This window comes from Moschus berezovskii, chromosome 20 (assembly GCF_049115385.1).
Source record: "Moschus berezovskii isolate FMDL1 chromosome 20, NW_MosBer_1.0, whole genome shotgun sequence".
Taxonomy (NCBI): domain Eukaryota; kingdom Metazoa; phylum Chordata; class Mammalia; order Artiodactyla; family Moschidae; genus Moschus; species Moschus berezovskii.
Window position 1 is genome coordinate 50,641,893 of NC_142479.1, and position 19,631 is coordinate 50,661,523.

The 19,631-nt window shown below is 49.2% G+C and overlaps 1 protein-coding gene and 1 long non-coding RNA gene across 6 annotated transcripts in view; one reads left to right on the plus strand and one right to left on the minus strand.

The window, feature by feature from the left end:
- SP2 (Sp2 transcription factor) overlaps positions 1–7,727 on the minus strand; it is a 28,528-nt gene extending 20,801 nt beyond the window's left edge. For 2 of the 5 annotated variants that reach the window (XM_055407671.2, XM_055407669.2), the window contains exons 1-2: positions 4,103–4,180; positions 2,447–2,559 (exon numbers count right to left, since the gene is read on the minus strand). Coding sequence is in view for 3 of the 5 variants with exons in the window: in XM_088829018.1 (XP_088685144.1) it covers positions 7,644–7,727 (84 nt within the window). In the remaining 2 variants the exon portion in view is untranslated. Of the gene's footprint in view, positions 1–2,446; positions 2,560–4,102; positions 4,184–7,643 lie in introns of those variants that run through there. The other 3 variants (XM_088829018.1, XM_055407667.2, XM_055407666.2) reach the window with 3 other exon arrangements.
- The window catches only part of LOC129544314 (uncharacterized), a 44,738-nt gene extending 27,955 nt beyond the window's left edge, over positions 1–16,783 (plus strand). Inside the window, exon 4 of the long non-coding RNA XR_016035524.1 lies at positions 16,227–16,783. This is a non-coding gene — a long non-coding RNA (uncharacterized LOC129544314). The remainder of the gene's footprint in view (positions 1–16,226) is intronic.
- The last annotated feature ends 2,848 nt before the right edge of the window (positions 16,784–19,631 follow it).

The window sequence follows — 19,631 nt, forward strand, 5'->3', positions numbered from 1 at the left end:
TTGTGAGTCACTCTGTACATTCATCCGGGACACAACTGGTTAAAGTGAGTGGTGACGTCATTTCCCCTCGGACGAGAGGCTCACCATTTATTCTTCTGATGGCTGGAAAATGTTTTGGTCTGCTCTGAGGCTAGTCTGAGAAGACTTCCAGTTAGACACTAGCTGGGGGCAGAAATATTCCACATCCAATCACACAGCCCTGCCTGCCGTCTCTTCCTCCCTATTCACACCCTATGAAAGGCGGCTTTGTGGTTCCACCGAGTCCCCTAGGAGAGATAACAAACAGCCCACAGAGGAAGCTCTAGAAAGAGGACATTTGGGAGTGTGCAGGCCAGTGCCTGCTGCTTTCTGAGCCGTTTTCACTGCGTGGCTGAAATGAAGAGACCACCTAACAGCCTCAATCATGGCTTGGGGACAGATGCATCCAGTGAGGTGGGGCTTCTAGCTAGAGACAGCATGCAGAGCTGATGCTGAAACAAACTGTAGCTCAGGGAAATGAGATGGGCAAAGGGAGGATTCAGTTGGGTATGCAACCACCTTCTTCCTGTGGCAAACAGCTCTGACATCTCGGAGTTGCTCACAGAGGGTAAACTGAGAAGCAGCAAAACTGAGCACTTTGTTCTTTGCTCTCCTCTGCTCCTGAGCAGCACTCATCTCCCAAGAGTACGCCAGCTTGAAGGCCAAGCTGATGAGAAGCAACCCCCCAGGCCAGTGGGGGCCTCAGAATACCCAGGAAGAGTGTAAGCTAGATGAGCACTGGAAGTGGCAGTTTCCCCAAGCTGCCATAGCTGATTCAGCTTGCCTCTGGGCTCTCTTCTCACCTTGAGTGAGGCAATACAAAAACCCGTTTTCCATTTCAGAATCCTGTCAACTGGAACAAATCCACCAGTGGGAGCATCTCCACAAGGGCAATCTCTAACCTCTTTCCTACTCAAATAGATAGTGTCCTTGAACTAGTACTGCCCATGTTTTTATCTTCTTCATTCATCTTTCCACCCAGCTTCAAAAGACAACTGACAAACTGACAACAAAGTGAGACCTCCCCACCCTGAGGTCTCTAAGAGAATGCTGCTAGCCAAGAAAAGATCTGATAACCGAGGAATTAGTTCTTAACAGAGAAAAGTGACTTTGAACTATGTTTCAGAAATACAAAGATCTAAGTGCTGACTCTGTGTAGAAAAGAATAAAGAAAAAGTTCTTTTTCCTTCCTTCAATAGAAGGAAGTCACTCAAGAAGATGCATGTGGATTCAAAACAAAAGCAAAGCAAAAACAAAAAGAGCATCAACAAATGCATTCCATAACGATATCCACTTCTCAGCCCATCTTGGCTTCCAGCCCAGCTGGTTTAGAACTTGCTGGAAAGACATTCACAAATCCAGTTAAGCTGCTCAAAGGGAAACTCCAGATATAACATCCAATACACTAATAAGAAAATACTAGAGTGCCTCCAAATAGATTTTGCTGTAAGTCTGCAGCTCACGAAGTTTCAGATTGAACAATGTAATCATTTAAACTCAGAAGTACTCACATCTCTGCGTTTTATGATACTCTGGCGTGCTGTGATTCATGGGGTCACAGAGAGTCGGACACGACTGAGCGACTGAACTGAACTGAACTGAACTGATACACCCTGTAAAGCAGTTCTTCTTTCATTCTGTGGGCATTGTCTATCTCCTGCAAAATAATTCCTAAATTTTTCAATCTCTGGACATAAAGCTTCCAATCTGTGTTTTGACAGAGAATAAAGAAGGTAAGCTTACATCTTAGAAGAATATGTTACATTTCATCATAGAAATGTGGGTGAGCAAGGTCTATAAGATTGCTAAACCCAAGCCAACACTAGGGTCTACCGGTTAGCTGCAACAAGCTTAAATGTTTTCAAAAACGCCTTGGTTGGGCAATCCTTGCGTAAGGCAAGCTTGTGAATGATCATATACCTATAGCGAAAGCAACTGTTTAGGCTACAAGAGACTGTGCAACTTCTCCAAAAGGCTACTATTCACCAACAGAAGAACTAGCAAATTCAAGGCCAAAGATATCAAAATGAATTGTCCTCTCTGCTGTCATGCCAGGAGGCTCCTTTACCCAGACATTTGCCAGAATCTTGTTAACGCTTCTTCTCTCCTCTGACAGGCCTGTAGAGGCCCAAACTTAATTGAATCTGAGAGAAAAGAGCCTATCGGTCTATAAGAAGCCAAATAGTGAGGCCAAACTCTTCCTCCTGGCACCAGTTCTCCCTGCAGAGCTGTGAAGTGACGCTCCAATGATGAACTAACTCTACTTGGGTCTCCTTGACAGAGAGACCATGTCTTTACAAGCCTAGGCCAGGGAGTTCATAATTAAGTCAGACCAGCTTTTTTTTTTCCTCCTCATTGTTGCTGCTTTTAAACAAAGAGGTTAAGCCTCCGTACAACCTAGTGGAAGAACCAGAATTAGAAAACTTACCAATCACCCCAGCCAATGAGAATCCATTTCCAACAGGTATTAATGCCTGTTAGAAGCCACTGGAACACTGACATCATCAGCCCAATTGATAGGTTGTCTGACAGATTCGCACCCTTCATCACACACAAGAATTTAAAACAAAACAAGATACTGCAGTTATATTCATTATTGCAGACAACAGGTTTCTTTATGCTACCAAATCTAAATTACTCCTATGGTGTGGATTCTACCATCATTCCCTTCAAAGCCTCTCTGTGAGCTGGTCAACACCCTAAATGTTCTAGCCTGAAAAATCTTATCCAAAATACCAACTCAACACTTAGTCCTCCACTATCATACTTAATGCCCTCTGAGGTACAGCATTCAAGTTTAGTGCATGCCAGTGTACTGCCCAACAGTCATCACTCTTCTATCTGCAATGAAACCCGTGTAATGGGTGACCATGGGTCAATTCACTGTTTAAAGAGAATTTACGAGCTCCTCCCTCCCTTTCTCTAAGAAAGCAACAAATAAGTGAGCAAGAAGTAGTCTCAGAAGAAGAAACAAAACTTCGGGACAATATGCACTGAGAAAAGCCAGAGTCCCCCTGGATCAAGTTATTAAGAAACAATTAAACATGACAGTATCTTGGAATCAAAACCAAGGAATGCCGTGAGGACAGGTTTCTCAATCGCTCAGAGGAGAAGACACAATTCCTTTTCATCTAAAATTAGAAAGCCACCCGGAACATAAGCCAAGAGGCATGGGTAGGAGGCTGAGAATCATAAGCTAGCAATGGGAATGGAGGTGGGGTGGTGGAAGAAAGTAAATATCCATTTTGTTTTACTTCTTCTGTCATTCATTAGGTTTCCTCCCGGCCCTTGGGATTCGGCAGTTCCACACTCCCCACCCTCATGGGATGTCAGGCAACAGGGTGGGAGCTCTGTCCACAAGTTCTTAAACGTCTCACAATTCTGCTAAGCGTTGGCAGATATCTAGCTAGAAGCCCAAAGATGCAAGTGAAAATATTAAAAGGTTTCTACCCACTCCTCAGTCTAAGGCGAGAGGTCATCTACTTAGGGAGCGCCCTCGTGTCCTGACACCATCTCTCGACTTTCTACCCAGAGAACTACGTTGGCTTCCACGCCCATCAGTGCATAAGTGTTGGCGCCGTCGGAATTTCAAGTATTCCCCCGCCCCTCTCTGCAGTCGGGAGAACACTGAATCGCTGGTGGGCACCTAGAGTCAGAATGCAAGAGGGTCCCGGAACACAGGACAGGCGCACAGGGAGCCAACCGCCTCCTCAGAGCAGACCCAGGCAACGTCCCCGGGCCGGGAAACACTCAGGTGGGTCGGCGACCAGGCAGACGGGGTGCCAGATTTGCCCTGGGTGCCCGCTCCTCTCGCCAGCCCCGGAAGCGCCTCCCTCCCGCCTAGCGGGCTCCGAGGGGGCGGGGAGTCGAACGCCCCCTTCCGGGTGCCTCCGCCTGGCTGGCCAGCCCCGCTCCTCCTCCGGGCGGGAATCCTCCCTCCCCGCCCCTACCGGAGCCGGGCCCCGGCGCCAGGTCCGGCCCCAGGGGGGAACCCACAGTCCCGGCTCCCTCTCCCTGCGGCCTCTGCCCGTCTTCCCGACCCTTGAGAGCCGGGAAGACCCCGCCGGCAGCGGTCAGGACCCACCGCTCATTACGACATCTTCCTCCCTGGCCTCCGCCGCCTCCGCCGCCACCGAGAGCCTGACACCGCCCGCCTAGCACCCGCCAATCCCGGAGCCCGCCACCGCCCGAGCGACGGCAGCGTTCACCAATAAGAGCTCGGTACATTGGGGACCGACAGCACTATCAACCAGTCAAAGAGAGGCATCTAGAGCGACGTTGGCTTGGCCAATAGACCTGTGAAATGTCACTGATGGACGGTAGAGGGCACCAACCGGAAGCTTACTGAAGAGTGAACGACATGTTCGCCAGCCAACTGAAGGGAGGCAAAGTCCCACCTACCAGGTGGTTGATGGACAGCAACAGGAAGCTAGATGGGGAGGGGCTTAGCTAAAGAGTGGTTTTGTATTGGTCGTGGTTGACCTTCCACCCACCTCTAATCCAGAAGATGAGTGATAGATCTGCCCTAAAGCCAATCAAAAGTCCTCAGGGTGAGGCCGACAAATGCCCTATAAATAGCATCTACTTTGAGCCTAAATCCAGCGTCGCCCTGGTGTGGTAGGGGCGTCTCGCTTTTCAGCCGTTCAACCCATTGCCTGGTGAGTTGAAAGCCACCAGTCTTTTATTCAATTTTTACCCTTCATCGCTTCTGAAGAGGGAAGTGAGCCTCTAGGCGACTTTGTCAGTGAGACGTTGGCTGCAGGCACAATAGCGGGAGTTGGGGGTGCGTGACACCTCTCAAAGTATTTTCACCGTCTCAGTTCAAATCCCTCATAATCCTCACCTGGTTATTGCATCAACCTGCCAACGTGGGCATCAGAATCACCTGAAGCTCTCTAAAAGATTCTGGGACTGCCTCTCGTGTCCGGCGCACGACAGAAATATGCATTCTAACGAGCGCCTCTGGTGGACAGAATTGGCCCCCACTTACCTCCTTGAATGAAGCGCTGTGAGTACAGCACTTGGCAGGCGCGACCTGGGTAGGTTTATCTTCCCTATAAGATGTGTAACTTTGGTACGCGTTAGTGAGAGGGAATCCACTCTGGTGTTAGACCAGCCTGGGTTCGAAACTCGCATGGCCTACAGGCAGGGTACCGAAACTCCGTGCATCTTATGTCCTCATTTGTGAAATGAGGCTGCTCACACCTACTCCTTAGAGCAGTGACTTTCCTTTTTTTTTAAATCATAACCCCGCAGTGAGAAATACATTTGCATCCTCACCCAGTACACTTATACTCCTGTGAGTGTGTGATAAAATTTTACAAAAACAATACTTACCCTTCCTACCCATGATCCACTGATGTTTTCTGTCCTGTCCTATCTTTTCCTTTCTTCCCTCCCTCCCTTCCTCCTTTCCTTTTTTTTTTTTTGAAGTCTAGTTGACTAACAGTATTGTATTAGTTTCAGGTGTATAACACAGTGATTCAGTGATTCAGATATATATATGTGTGTGTGTGTGTAATCCTTTTCGGTCTGAAATACATACACAGTGTGTATTCTTTTCCCTCATAGGTTTACTACAAAATACCGAATATAGTTCCCTATGCTATACAGTAGGTCCTTATTGCTTATCTGTTTTATATATGCGTGCATGTTCAGTCGCTGAGTTGTGTATGACTCTGCGACCCCATTGACTATAACCTGCCAGGCTCTTCTGTCCGTGGGATTCTCCAGGCAACAATACTGGAGTGGGTTGCCATTTCCTTCTCCATGGGATCTGCTCCAACCAGGAATCAAACCCACATCTACTGCATTGGCAGGCAGATTCTTTATCACTGCACCACCAGGGAAGTTGTTATTTTATATATAGTGAAAGTGTTAGTTGCTGAGTCATGTCCAGTTCTTTGCGACCCCATGGACTATGGCCCATGGGGGCTCCTCTGTCCATGGAATTCTCCAGGCGAGAATACTGGAGTGGGTAGCCATTCCCTTCTCCAGGCGATCTTCCCAACCCAGGGATCATACCCAGGTCTCCTACATTGCAGGCAGATTCATTACCATCTGAGCCACCAGGGAAGCCCTATGTGTATGTGTTAATCCCAACCTCCTCCTGTTTTATCCCTTCCCTTACTTTCTTCTCTTGATCATGACTGGCAGTTTGAATAACATTATCATGAAGGGTTGATGTAATAAAATACAGAGCAGAATGCCCAGTATATTGTAATTGTTGAATAATTGTTACTAGTCTCTTCCAGGCTACCCCTTTGAAAAAACAGAACTTCAAAAGAATTCACTTTTTCAATTAAGATCCTTCATTGGCTCCCTTCGCCCTTCTAGATAAAGAGTCCATACTCCTTTCTAGGCAAACAATGGCCTTCACACTCTGTGTACCTTTCATGTCTCATCTCCATTTACCATCTTATTCTCTTTCCATAATGCTATCTTTTTGCCTCAAGAAAAGGTTCCACGGTTCCTAAACACATACTCATTTATTTCCTGTCTTACTTCTTGCTTCCTTTTTCCTGGTAAACTCCTATGCATCCTTCAAGAATCTGCTCAAAGTTTGATCTCCTGCTCAGCCAGATCCTTTTCCTTCCCTGGGCTGTTCTTGGCACAGGCAAAGGGCTTCACTGTCTCACACTGCATTACCCACTTTCATTCTTCTGACTTCTCTTCTATACTGTGGGCTGCAGTGGAAGGTTTGAGGCCAGTACTAGAAGACTGGCAGGAAATGTATGCTGAGCTAAAGAATTAATATTTGCATACAATTGTATCTACATATGACTTGTTTCTGTAGACCGTACATTCTGTTCCCATGCCATTATTCAAGGTAAGATTGCTTCACTGTTGAGCCAAGGACTCCACCCAGGTTCCATGAGTCAGCTACTTTAGGGTGCAGGGATTTGAGGGGCGAGGTGGGGTTGAATTTCCCGCTGGGCTGCTGCCAGACCTCTTGTGAGATGAAAGCTGGGGCGGCTGTGCTTCTTCCACCCCAGAAGCCCCATCATGAAGCCAGCAGAAGCGGGAGGGATTTGCATGTGTAGGTAGGGGGCAGGGTGCAAAAACTTTGAAGAATTTGGCAGCAGTTTTGAGTAGTTTAAATGGTTCTTCCCTTTAAAGACCACCATGTTTCTTGTTTCCACCAGAGGTACAACTGAGGAAAGGGGCACCTGCTAAGGAGAGGACCCCCTTGTACTTTTGTCAGGACCCTTGGAGTCTTTGAGCCTCACTTACAACACACTAAAGCCATCACAGTTTCGCTTCCCACAGATCGCTTCCCACAGATCGCTTCCCACAGATGGCCCCCAGACTCTACAGAGAGAACAGACAAGTTTGCCAGATCTTAATGCCTGCTTTCCCCTGGCTGCTCTTTAGATTCACTAGAGATTCTTTAATAAATTCTAAACGATGGCCAAGAAAATCAGTATCTCTGGGGGTGCAACCTTGGTGAGGGTATTAAGTTGCTCAAGTTATTCCAACGGGCTGCCAAATTAGACAACTGCTTGTCATCTCAAAGATTGTTTCTGGTGGGGGTCCTCAGGTAAACCACTATGAAGAGTCCATAACCTCCACCTCTACCCATTCTTGTCCCTCCTCTTCCTGAGTTTCTCCCCTGCCCATCCTACCTGCTTCGATCTCCACGGAGCCAGGGCGGACAGGTGGTTCCAGCTGCAGGTCTCAGCATCAACCAGGAGAAGAATCTCTTCCATGGGTGCATCTGGACATAGCATCTCCTTTGGTGATACCTGCCTTATTTCCAACCACTTTCAGCCTCTTCCTGCTCTAAGTTGTCACTTTCTAATTTGTAAAGTTAACCTGTTCTCCACCGCTAAAGTCCCTGTGTTTGTCTTGTCCACCACAGCACCTTCCACTCCCAGCACATTGCTTGATGTATAGTAGGTACACGGTACATGCTTGTTGACTGACTGAATGACTGCATCTGGAGGAGTCCTTGGGCCTAGAAAAGAAAACAACGGTCTCAAAGACCCTTGCTAAATCATCTAACTTCCGGGAAAACAAAATCGAACTTTAAGTCCCGCCCTGATGCTCCAGGCCGGTTGCATCTACCTGGGACTTATCGCCCCCTGCCCAAAACCTCCCACCCCCTGTTCAACTACAAATGCCATCTCAACCAAAGATTACCCAAACGCCCACAAACCTCCCTTTAAATATGAAGCCTCCCTGATCCCTCTCATGCTCAGCCTGGTTGCTAGGCCAACTGTCGCCCCTCCTTGCCTGAATAAAGGTAACCTACCTCGTCTCTCCTTTTCTGCCTCGGCCTACACTATACCTTACATTCTTGGTGCAGAAACCCGGGAGAGAGCGAGGCACTTGTGTCTCGCTATCGCGCTCTCTCCCTCTCCCTCTCATTGTTTTCCCTTTTCCTGGAATCTGGGAACTGAACGTGAACTCACTTTCTGCCAGGGCTCGTAAGTTCCCCTCAGGGACGCCTAGTGCCTTTGGGAGCGGTGCAAGCCTTGTGCTAAGGCTTTATTGGTGCTTTACACAGCGGCAGGCCTCCAGCTCTATCCCCTTTTCTCTCTCTCTCTCTCATGACCTCCGGAATGGGGAACTCTTGCCATTCGATTGCTCTACATGCAACACTCCACTCAAGCCGGCCCCTAGATTAAGGTAAGATCTGGACGGTGTTCTAGAGGCGCCCTAGAACCCAGTCCTCTCCAGGTCCCAGGGAACCCCGGCCTAAGGCCACTTTGTAAGCAACCGTGGGGGACGCTCCACCTCGACACAGAGCTGTCTTCTCATAACTCCTTTTGTTATGGGTGACAACTTGAACTCCCAATAGGAGCCTCTGCTTGCCTGTCAATTATGGGGTTTGGCCAACCTTTCCCAAAAGATTCCCCTCTGGCCTGTGTTCTCAAACCGCTCTTACTCACTGAACTCAAAGCTGACTGCTTAAAACAACTCTGTATACAGATCTGGCCTCAATACCAATTGGACAGTCAAGACCACTGACCTGAATTTGGCACATTTGACTTTAACATTCTTCAAAATCTCACCGACTTCCTTAAATGGACAGAATGGCAAGCGGTTGGAGGTCCCATATGCCCAAGCCTTTTGGGCCCTTCGGAGCAGACCCTCCCTATGCAAGGCCTGCTCCACCCATGAAGTCCTTCTATGCACCTTGCCTCCCAAACAAAAGGGCTCGTCTTCAATTAACCCCCGATGGTGACCTTCCGCACCCCTGGAGTTTGACCCCACTGATGAGCCCCCTCCCTACCAGCCACACCTCCGACCCTCTGCTTTCCTCTCATCCAATTCACCTACTGACTCCGAAACCTCTCCTGACTCTCCCTCAACTCCACTACCCCATCTTCCTGACTTCTCCCCGCTTCCCTCCCGCCCTGCCACAGGGTCAGCACCAACAGAGTCAGTACATGTTTCCCCTGAGAGAGGTGGCAGGACCAGAGGGCCCACCCGAGTCCATGTGCCAATTTCATTGTCAGACATGAGTCAGAAAGAAGAAAAGTTAGGATCATTTTCTGAAAATCCTACCAGATACAGAAAAGAATTCCTGAGACTCCTCCAGACCTATAACCTCACATGGAGTGATGAATATTATGTCCTCAATGCAGTTCTCACCCCAGATGAAAAAGACCATATCTGGCAATCAGCGAAAGCCCATGCCGAATCACTTACATAATGAAGACCTGGATAGCCCAGTTGCTGATGAGGCGGTGCCTCCATTAGATCCCCGCTGGACATACCAGCCCAGTGACCCAGGTATCAGGAGACTCAATCATATGATTACCTGCCTTCTAGAAGGAATGCAGAAAAATACTCATATCCATGTCAGTTATGATAAAGTCAGGGAAGTCACCCAAGGGGCGGACGAAAATCCAGCCTTATTCTTGGCATGCCTCACAGAGGCAGTCCCGAAGTATACCAACCTAGATATCACCACCCCTGCTGGGTTACTCTACCTTCATGTTCAATTCATCAGCCAGTCCGCCCCTGACATCAGACGCAAGCTTCGACAGCCAGAGAAGGGCCCTGAGACCGCCCACAAAGAGACCTAGAATTAGCCTTTAAGGTGTTCAATAATAGGAGGAGAAGATCCTCTGGAGAAGGAAATGGCAACTCACTCCAGTTCTCTTGCCTGGAAAATCCCGTGGACAGAGGAGCCTGGTAGTCTACAATCCATGGGGTTGCAAAGAGTCGGATACGACTGAGCGATTAACTTTCAAGAGAGAAAAAGACGGTGACAGAAAAGCTAAATATGCCTTTTTGGTGGCAGCAATTAAGGGAAGAGATCAGCTTGGCCCAAGTCCTCCCAGACTGGGGCTTAAGACCTGCCCCCCCAGACCTGCTTCCAATGCAGCCATTCAGGACACTGGGCAAAGACATGCCCAAACTCACGGCCCCCCACAAAAGCGTACTCAAACTGGTTGATGGGGACACTGGAAAATGGACTGTCCCCAGGGACACCCTGGCACTCCTGGGGAGGTCCCCACTTCCCAGACCTGGACAGTGGAATGTCCGCAGGGATACCCTGGCACTCCTGGAGAGATCTCCACTTCTCCCCGGAACCCCAGTCTAACCCAACGAGAGTTGTTCCAATGACAGGACCTGGGTTCCAGCCCCTTGGCCCGTGTCCTGAACACGAGCTCAGAACTTAGGGTAGACTTGGTAGTAGCCGGTGAAAAGACCTCCTTTATAGTGGACACCGGAGCCGCTTTCTCTCTCTTAACTTCCTACTCTGGCCCAACTCAAGACTCAGAACTCACAATAAAGGGGGTCTCTCGAGTTCCCTTAAGGCCAAAAATCAGCCCTCCATTACTCTGTCAATTTGTAAAATTGACCCTCATATGCTCATTCCTCATAATGCCTCAGTGTCCCATGGCACTCCTAGGGAGAGATTTGTTATCCCAATTAGGGGTCTTTATTACCATACCCCCTCGATACAGTCTCTATATTCTGCATGCAGGTGGCACCTGGACTGTCCTTATCCCTCACCCCTGACCTTCCCTTGGATCTGCCTGCCTTAGACCCCCAAGTCTGGGACACTGATCACCCATCCGTAGCCAAACATCATCCCCCACTCCACATTGCCCTAAAAGACTCCTTGACTATAATTGCCCAACAACAGTACTCTCTCACCCTGGAGGCCCACAAGGGACTTAAGCCTATCATAGACCATCTTCTTCAAGTCTCCATCTTAATTCCTACCCATTCACCACCCAACACCCCTAATTCTGGCAGTAAGGAAGGGACCAAACTCTTGGAGACTGGTCCAGGATCTGCGAAAAATCAATGAGGCCGTCATGCCAGCATTCCCAGTAGTCCTTAGCCCTTATACCCTTCTGTCCGCCATACCCCCAACTGCAACTGACTTCACGGTATTAGATCTCAAAGATGCCTTTTTCACCATTCCCCACCACCCCCTCTTCCAACCCCTTTTTGCCTTCACCTGGCAAGACCCCAAGACTCATGTTTCCCAACAACTAACATGGACAGTTCTCTCCCAGGGGTTCAGAGACAGCCCCCACTTTTTTGGACAATCTTTACAAAAGGACCTACAGACACTCAGCCTAGCCCCGAGTCATCTCCTCCAATACGTAGATGACCTCCTCCTTTGTAGCCCAACCTGAAAACTCTGCCTCCAACATACTGCCAGACTCCTTGGGGCCCTGGGATCCTGGGGTTATTGGGTATCCTGATCCAAGGCCCAAGTAGTACAGACAAACGTCACCTACCTGGGGTTCTCCATAAGTGAAAGTGAAGTCGCTCAGTCGTGTCTGACTCTTTGCCACCCCATGGACTGCAGCCTACCAGGCTCCTCCGTCCATGGGATTTTCCAGGCAAGAGTACTAGAGTGGGTTGCCATTTCCTTCTCCAGGGGATCTTCCCAACCCAGGGATCAAACCCGGGTCTCCCGCATTGTTGGCAGATGCTTTACCGTCTGAGCTACCAGGGAAGCTCTCCATCTCCCACCAACAAAGAACTATTCCCCCAGATAGAATCCAGGCCTTAATTAACTGTCCACTTCCAAAACCAAAAAGGGAACTCCTGTCTGTCCTTGGCCTCCCAGACTTTTTCCATATCTCATCCCCAACTTCTCCCTCCTTGCAAAGCTGCTCTGTGAGGAAACTAAAGGATGTCTGGATGAGCCCCTCGTTAACCCCTCCTTGCTGGCCAATCCTGTTCACCAGCTCACCAAGAGCCTCCTCCGAGTGCCAACTCTCCACCTGCCAGATCACACCAGACCATTCTTTCTCTTTGCCCATTCCAACCAAGGACAGGCCCTGGGATTTCTATGTCAACGGGCTGGAGACACCTGGGTTCCCATAGCCTATCTATCAAAACACCTTGACATGGTGACCCAGGGGTGGCCTCCCTGTATACAGGCCATGGCTGCTATCACAGCCCTTGTGCCCAAAGCAAATAAGCTCTCTAGGCATGCCCCTTTAACAGTCTGTTCTCCACACACCTTCTGAGATTTACTATCACATCGGGCTTTCCTCTCCTTCCCCCCTTCCCAGGTACAGGTCCTACATGCCTTTCTCCTCGACCCTCAGCTCTGATTCTCCCCTTAATCCCGTCAGCTTATTACCCACATCCTCTACAACAGACCCGCGTCTACATAGCTGCAGCCTAAGTAGCTCTTAGCCAAAACCCCTTCCAACATTTAACAGATCAGCCCATCCTAGACCCAGACACCCCACACTGGTTCGTTGATGGCAGCTCTCAAATATCCCCACCCTTTGCGGCAGGATATGCCATCATGCAGGGGGACCTTCGTCACAATCACGGGACCCAGACAATTGAAGCTTCACCTGTGCCACCTCACACCACCTCCCAACAGGCAAAGCTGATTGCTCTCACCAGAGCTTTGACTCTGGCTAAAAATCTAAGGGTTAATATCCACACAGACTCCAAATATGCCTATAACATACTTCACTCAAACATCCTAATATGGAGAGAAAGAGGTTTCCTAACCCAAAAGGGATCCCCCACTATAAATTCAGACCTGATCCACAAACTTTCTAGAGGTAACACTCTTACCAAGCAAAGCCGCCATCCTCCACTGTAGGGGATGTCAAAAGGGAAGTCTCATATCAACCTACAACAATGATACAGACCAGAAGGCAAAGGAGATAGCCCTGTCCCATCCCTCCCTCCAGTCCCCCTGTCATCTTAGCCCTGACTCCATCCAACCCTCCCACCACCAGAGAAATCCTCTCTTATCTACACTCAGTCTTTCATCCCTCTTCTAAGACACCCCAACAGTTCCTCTCTAACCGCTTCCCCATGTCGACTGCTGACCAACAGTATTTAGATAACCTTACCCGCTCCTGTCAGACATGTCAATGTACTAATCCCAATTCCAACCTTAAACCTACACCCTTTCCAACCCATCAAATGTGAGGCAGCCTCCCAGCACAGGATTGGCAGACAGACTTTACTCATATGCCCCTGGTTCGGAGAGTCAAATACCTCCTGGTCCTTGTGGACACTTTTTTGAGATGGGTAGAAGCATTTCTTACCACAAACAAGAGAGCCCACACCGTGGCCCAAATCCTTCTCACAGAAATTATCCCCAGGTTTGGCCTACCTTCATCCCTACAGTCCGATAATGGCCCAGAATTTATGTCCAAGGTCACCCAACAACTTGTCCAATTCTTACAGATACCCTGGAAATTTCACATTCCATATCGTCCCCAGTCCTCAGGAAAGGTAGAAAGGATGAATAGAATAATCAAAGAAATTCTTACCAAACTATCCCTCGAGGTACATCTAGATTGGACCAAACTTTTGCTGATTGTTCTCGTCAAAGTACGGGCTTTGCCCAGAAAGCCCCTGGGACTGAGAGCCCCTTTGAAGTGATGTATGAAAGGCCCATGCTCCCTCCTGGCCTCCCCCCAAACCCCCTTCCATACCAAGCTTCCTACACTCTCCTCTGCTGGCGGAACTCCTCAGTGCCCTCTGGAAATACATCAACCACAACTTGCCCACCCCTGACCCCAAGCCCCCCTGTCTCCTTTACAAATTGAGCACGTGGTCTGCCTCATAATCCCTAGGGTGACCTAACCCCAAAGTGGCAGGGACCATTCAAAACCATCCTCCTTACCCCGACTGCAGCTACACTCGAGAAGGTCACTGCCTGGGTACACCTCTCTCGCCTAAAACGGGTCACCTCCGATCCTGTGCTGCCCTCCTTAACTGACACCTATCAGGTCTCCCTCACAGGACCCACCTCCTTAAAAATCACCCAGCGGCAACCCCTGTCAACCATCCAAGAGGACATTGAATGACCTGGATGCTCCTTAACCTAACTACTACAAGACCTCTGGACCAGTGCCCCGACCGGAACCTCCTTCGAAGATCTGACCACCCCAGTGTCTCATCCGTGGCTCCAGGGGACCTTCTACAACCTGAGTCCAGAAGAAATTGATTTCTTTACTCTCATACATGAACACTGTTCCTCCTCAGATTCAAGCAACCACCAACTTGGGGGCTTCCTCCCCTCACCCTGACTGGCTTCTCCCTGTCTCTCTAACTATAACTGCACTCCTAATCTGAGTCCTTGCCGTAAGCCCAGTAACTGTCTCCCCTCAGGAATGGCCACCTATCCTTCGTCTCTTCATCGGTATCGCCTACGTTGTTAGCTGTGTTCTACTCCCAGGGTGCTGCTTCCTCTGCACTGCCTGACTAACAGCCCCATGACTCCCCTGTGCCTTATCCTTGCTGCACTCCCCTGCCTTCTGGCTAGTCCCTGCCCCTGCTCAGACATTTATTCCTATGTTCATTCCTCATGTTATAATATGGCTCCAAGACCATTCACCATGAACCTCGGGGGTGGGGGGACGGAAGTCCAAATCCCTACTCACTGTTAAAGTACAGAAGAGAGGGAGTTTCGTGAGCACCTGCCATAAGCCAAGTGGAAGAAATATGTTTCTATCCCATTACCCACTGGGGGTTCTCAGACGGGAGTGGCTGCTGCTGCTGCTGCTAAGTTGTTTCATTCATGTCCAACTCTGTGTGACCCCATAGATGGCAGCCCACCAGGCTCCCCCGTCCCTGGGATTCTCTAGGCAAGAGTACTGGAGTGGGGTGCCATTGCCTTCTCTGACAGGAGTTGGGTACTAGATTAATATCGGGAAAAGAAACAAGAACAAGTCATAAAGAACATAATTTCCCAGTTACAGGCGACCCCTGAGCCTTTAAACGCCTAGACCTCCTTTCCCAATTACAGCATCTCCTAAAACCTCCCTCTGACAACCAGCACCTTACCCGCCTTCTCAATTCTTCTTTCCAGTTCTTCCAGTACACACAGCGCACATCTCAGTGTTGGGTATGCAGGCCACTGTCTCCCTCACCACACATAGCAATTCCCTTACCCTCAACCTGGCTGTCACAGGGCAACTCTACCTCCCCTCCCCAACCAAAAACTACACAACTCACTGGGCCAGCCTCTGACAGTGTCCTTCTCTCAGCCTCTTCAAACCTAACCCGAATCGACTACCCTAGTCCCAGCTACACTGGTCTTACAAACTCCACTCCCTCCTTCTGCTCCATTTGAGTTCTCTGGAACAGCACAAATAATTGCACCAACCCGGGAATCTTCATTCTCTGCGGGACCTACGCATATTCATGTCTCCCCCTTGACCCCCCTGGACCTTGCATCTGGGTCTTCCTGACCCCAGGTCTAACATTCCTCAAAGAAGAAGAGATAGAACAAATAGTCTACCCCCAAGAAGAACTTTCCCACAGAAAAAAACGAGCTGTCATAGCCCCCCTCCTGATTGGGACCGGCATAGCAGCAGCCCTAGGCACCAGAACCAGGTCATCTTGACCTCGGCCCATTTCTACCACAAGCGGTCCCAAGAACTTAATGAGGATATGGAGCAGGTAGAGGAGTCCTTCGTTTCGGTCCAAAGACAAATTAACTCATTAGCTTCTGTGACCCTACAAAATAGGCGAGCCCTGGACCTTCTCACCGTGGAAAAGGGAGAGACCTGCCTTTTCCTAGGAGAGGACTGCTGCTATTTTGTTAATGAAACGGACACAGTCTAGGGCAGAGTCAAAGAACTTGGAATCGAATGCCACAGAAAAGAGTTACAAAACCTTTACACTCCCCAAAACCTGTTCCAACTGGCCCTCCCTTGGTTGCTCCCTTTCTTGGGACCATTGGTACTTATCATTTTAATCCTCTTATTTGGACCCTCTCTCTTCAATCTCTTTCAAAGGTTTCTCCAAGAATGAATTTGGATCATCTCTCGAGACCAAGTCAAGACCATTCTTCTCGAGAACCTCACCCCGACCTCAGGAAAAGGAGACCCTGGGCCCTAGGACGATTCTCTGTTCCAGACCCAGAACCATTGCCCCTATCCAGCAGGAAGTAGCCAGAGAGATACAGCACACTTTTCCCCATTTCTTATGATTTCAGGGTCTGAAATGAAGGAGCCCTTGGGCCTAGAAAACAAAACAACGGTCTCAAAGGCCCTTGCTGAATCATCTAACTGTGGGGAAAACAAAACCGAACTTTAAGTCCCACCCTGGTGCTCTGGGCCGGTTACATCTACCTGGGACTTATCGCCCTCTGCCCAAAACCTCCCACCCCCTGTTCAACTACAAATGCCATCTCAACTGAAGATTACCCAAAACATCCCACCTGATAACGTTTTCCTTATTGCTTCCACAAACCTCCCTTTAAATATGAAGCCTCCCTGATCCCTCTTGCGCTCAGCCTGGTCATTAGGCTGACTGTCACCCCTCCTTGCCTGAATAAAGGTAACCTACCTCCGTTGAGGTCATTTCTCCTTTTCTGCCTCGGCCCGAACAATACCTTACAGCATCCTATCCTTTTAACATTTTTTATGTATTTATCTCCTTCTCTTCCAGTCCTGGCTTCCTCCACTTCCACTTTACTTCTGCTTCCCTGTCTGTCTCTTAACCCCTTTCCCTCTTCATTTTCCCATGTTTTTCCTGCTTCCTGACATTTTCCTTTTCCTTCTTTTCTGCATGTGGTTGCCCCAGTACCAGATAGTGAGCATCTCCTCTATCCCTGAGGATGCCAAGGGCACCAGAGGGAGGGAAGAATGGCTGCAGAACAACAGTCTTTGCCCTCAAGAAGCTCCACATTTCTTCTGGGACCTCTTATGAAAGGAACCACCTGGTGCAGCTGCTGTTGGATGTCCAGAAATTAGAAGAATATCAGTGTCCCAGCAATTGACTCTCTGTTGATCCTCACTCATCACTACAACCTAAGCTTTATTGCTATTTTTGAAGAGTCGCAGCCAACTCAGCCTTCTACAGGCTGCTCGTTCTGCCTTAAGGATTTTCCCAGTAGTCTCTGCTGCTTTTTTCCTCCTCTGGTTTTCTACATTCTCCTCTCTCCTCTTTCCACCTACAGAAAATTCAAAGTTTCAGACTTTTCAAACCATTCCTGACACTCTTACATGCCAAGAGAAATATCTGATGGGACATAGACCTAGTTTAAATGAACCATTTTTTTTTTCTCCCAGGTCCATCTATGGTTTCAATTATCCAGATTTCCTTAGTCTTTTCTGAGCATGACAAATTTAACAGAGGCTGTAAAATGTATCTCCCGGATTTTACTTTGGCAGCTACCCCATCCTCACTCCAGATGGACACACAGAGAGACCCCTCCTTCTCCACTACCCAGAGATGCCCATCCTAATACTGACTCATCAACTCCCTCTGTCCCGCGGTACCCCTGCCCAGACCTATGGCTGTCCTCCACCAACTGCCATGGAATCTTCCAGTGAGGACATTCCACTCATCCTTCCCCGCAGAGTTCTTCCCCTTCCCTGGCTTCTCCATGCTCCCAGTCCCCTTGGGATGAGATCTGTGAAACCTCCTCCAAAAGGCAGCCCCCACAGGATCCTTTTAGGATGGAAGGCACTGGTGGCCCCTCAGCCTTTGTGTGTCCCCACCAGGGGGCGTCCAAGGCATTTCCAAAAAGCGGATGCTGGGTTTTTTTTGTGTTTTTTAAAATATTGGAGCAGAAAGATAAGCTTGAAAATTCAATTTAACAAGTATTCATTGAGTACCCCCTGTTTGCCAGGCTTGTGCCCTGATTCACCTGAACACAGCACGTTCCAGCCTCTACAAAGACTCCTTGAAAAGACCCATTTGCCTCTCCAAGGAATCATTTTCTACCAACCAGCTCCTCTTACTGCCTGTGGTAACAGCATCCTCTCTCCCCCTCGGCCTCTTGCCTGCGCTCAGCCCCTCCCCACCCTCCCTGACCTTGGGAACACAGCTCCATGTCTGCTTCTCAGAGCCCAGACTCCCCACAGCAGACTGGAAACATCCCTAGGAACACAGAGCATTTGTGAAGTTCCCTGGGCAGGCACTTTCTCTTCTGGATCCCCAACGCCCTTCTGTCAAAACTCCATCTCCTTCTCCATCACTAGCCTCCTGAGAGTCCCCCAGACCCCCTGAGTGTGGAGAGTGGGCATTGAGTGAGGCCATTATCTGGGACACTGGGCTCAAGAGCATGACTTCTTCACTTGGGAGCTCCGACCCAGCTGGCAGAGACTCGAGAAGTGATGATAACAATAACCATAATAATATTAATAATAACGTTGGGGCCCACAAAATGGCTGTGAAATCCTCTCTAATGATCCCTTATATTTATAGATCTCCTTCCTCCTAGACACTTCAGAGCCATTGCCCAACGAACCCTGCTGGCTTCCCTAGGAGGGACAATTAACCCCCTATTTTATGGTTGGAGAAACTGAAGCCCTGAGAAGGTGAAGGAGTTGGCCGAGGTTACACAGGACATTAGTGATGGCAGAAATTGTGAAAGTGGCACTCTCGCCTTCCTTCCCTTCACATCAAGACCCACCTAAGTGTGTGTGCCCAGGAACACACATTCTCACTGTGCATCCCACATCGGCCTTGCCAGGGACCTCAACGTCTGGGAGAAGCCGGAACCTGAGTAAAGGGCTGTTGCCTAGGGCAACGAGGAGGGCCATCCTTGTTGTGACCAAGGAGGGTGTCTCAGGGTCAGCCAAGGTTCTGGGGAAATCCGTCTCTGTCTGGTTGGACACACCTTGTGTCTAGCAGCATGCCGGTCACAACCAGGCCTCTCCAGACTTCAGGACTCGTGACGAAAGAAGGGTGGGCTGCTTGCACAAGTCCCCCACTGACAATGCCAAGGACATGTTCACCCGGAAAACCAGTATGGATGCAGGATTCCATTAACCCCATCCAGTCACAGTATTAAGGATGGCAGTGTGGCTCCAGGAAGAAGAGATGTGGTAGTCCTTGGGGGGAAGGAAAAAGTCTCCCAAACAAGAATGGCAGTTATTTGGCCTCCATAGGAAGACACTGTGGTCAGCAGCAAGGAGGGAAGGGAGGGCTGCTGCTGGCACGGCTGACTGAATCTCCTCTGTACCAGGAGAGTACACAGAAGTAAGGAGATGAGTTTTTCTAGTCTGAACTCAGAATGGAAAGGGGGAATGTGCTCTCTTTTGCAGCAGGAGGGAGTAAGTTTATCTAATCTAAGAGCTTCCTGGTTTACAAAGTAATGCCCTGGAGCCAGTGACAAGGATGAGAGCGGTGACATGTGGCCAATGTGAACACAGGTTCCAGTTAGCTTGGATGCTGGGACTGGGAGAGTC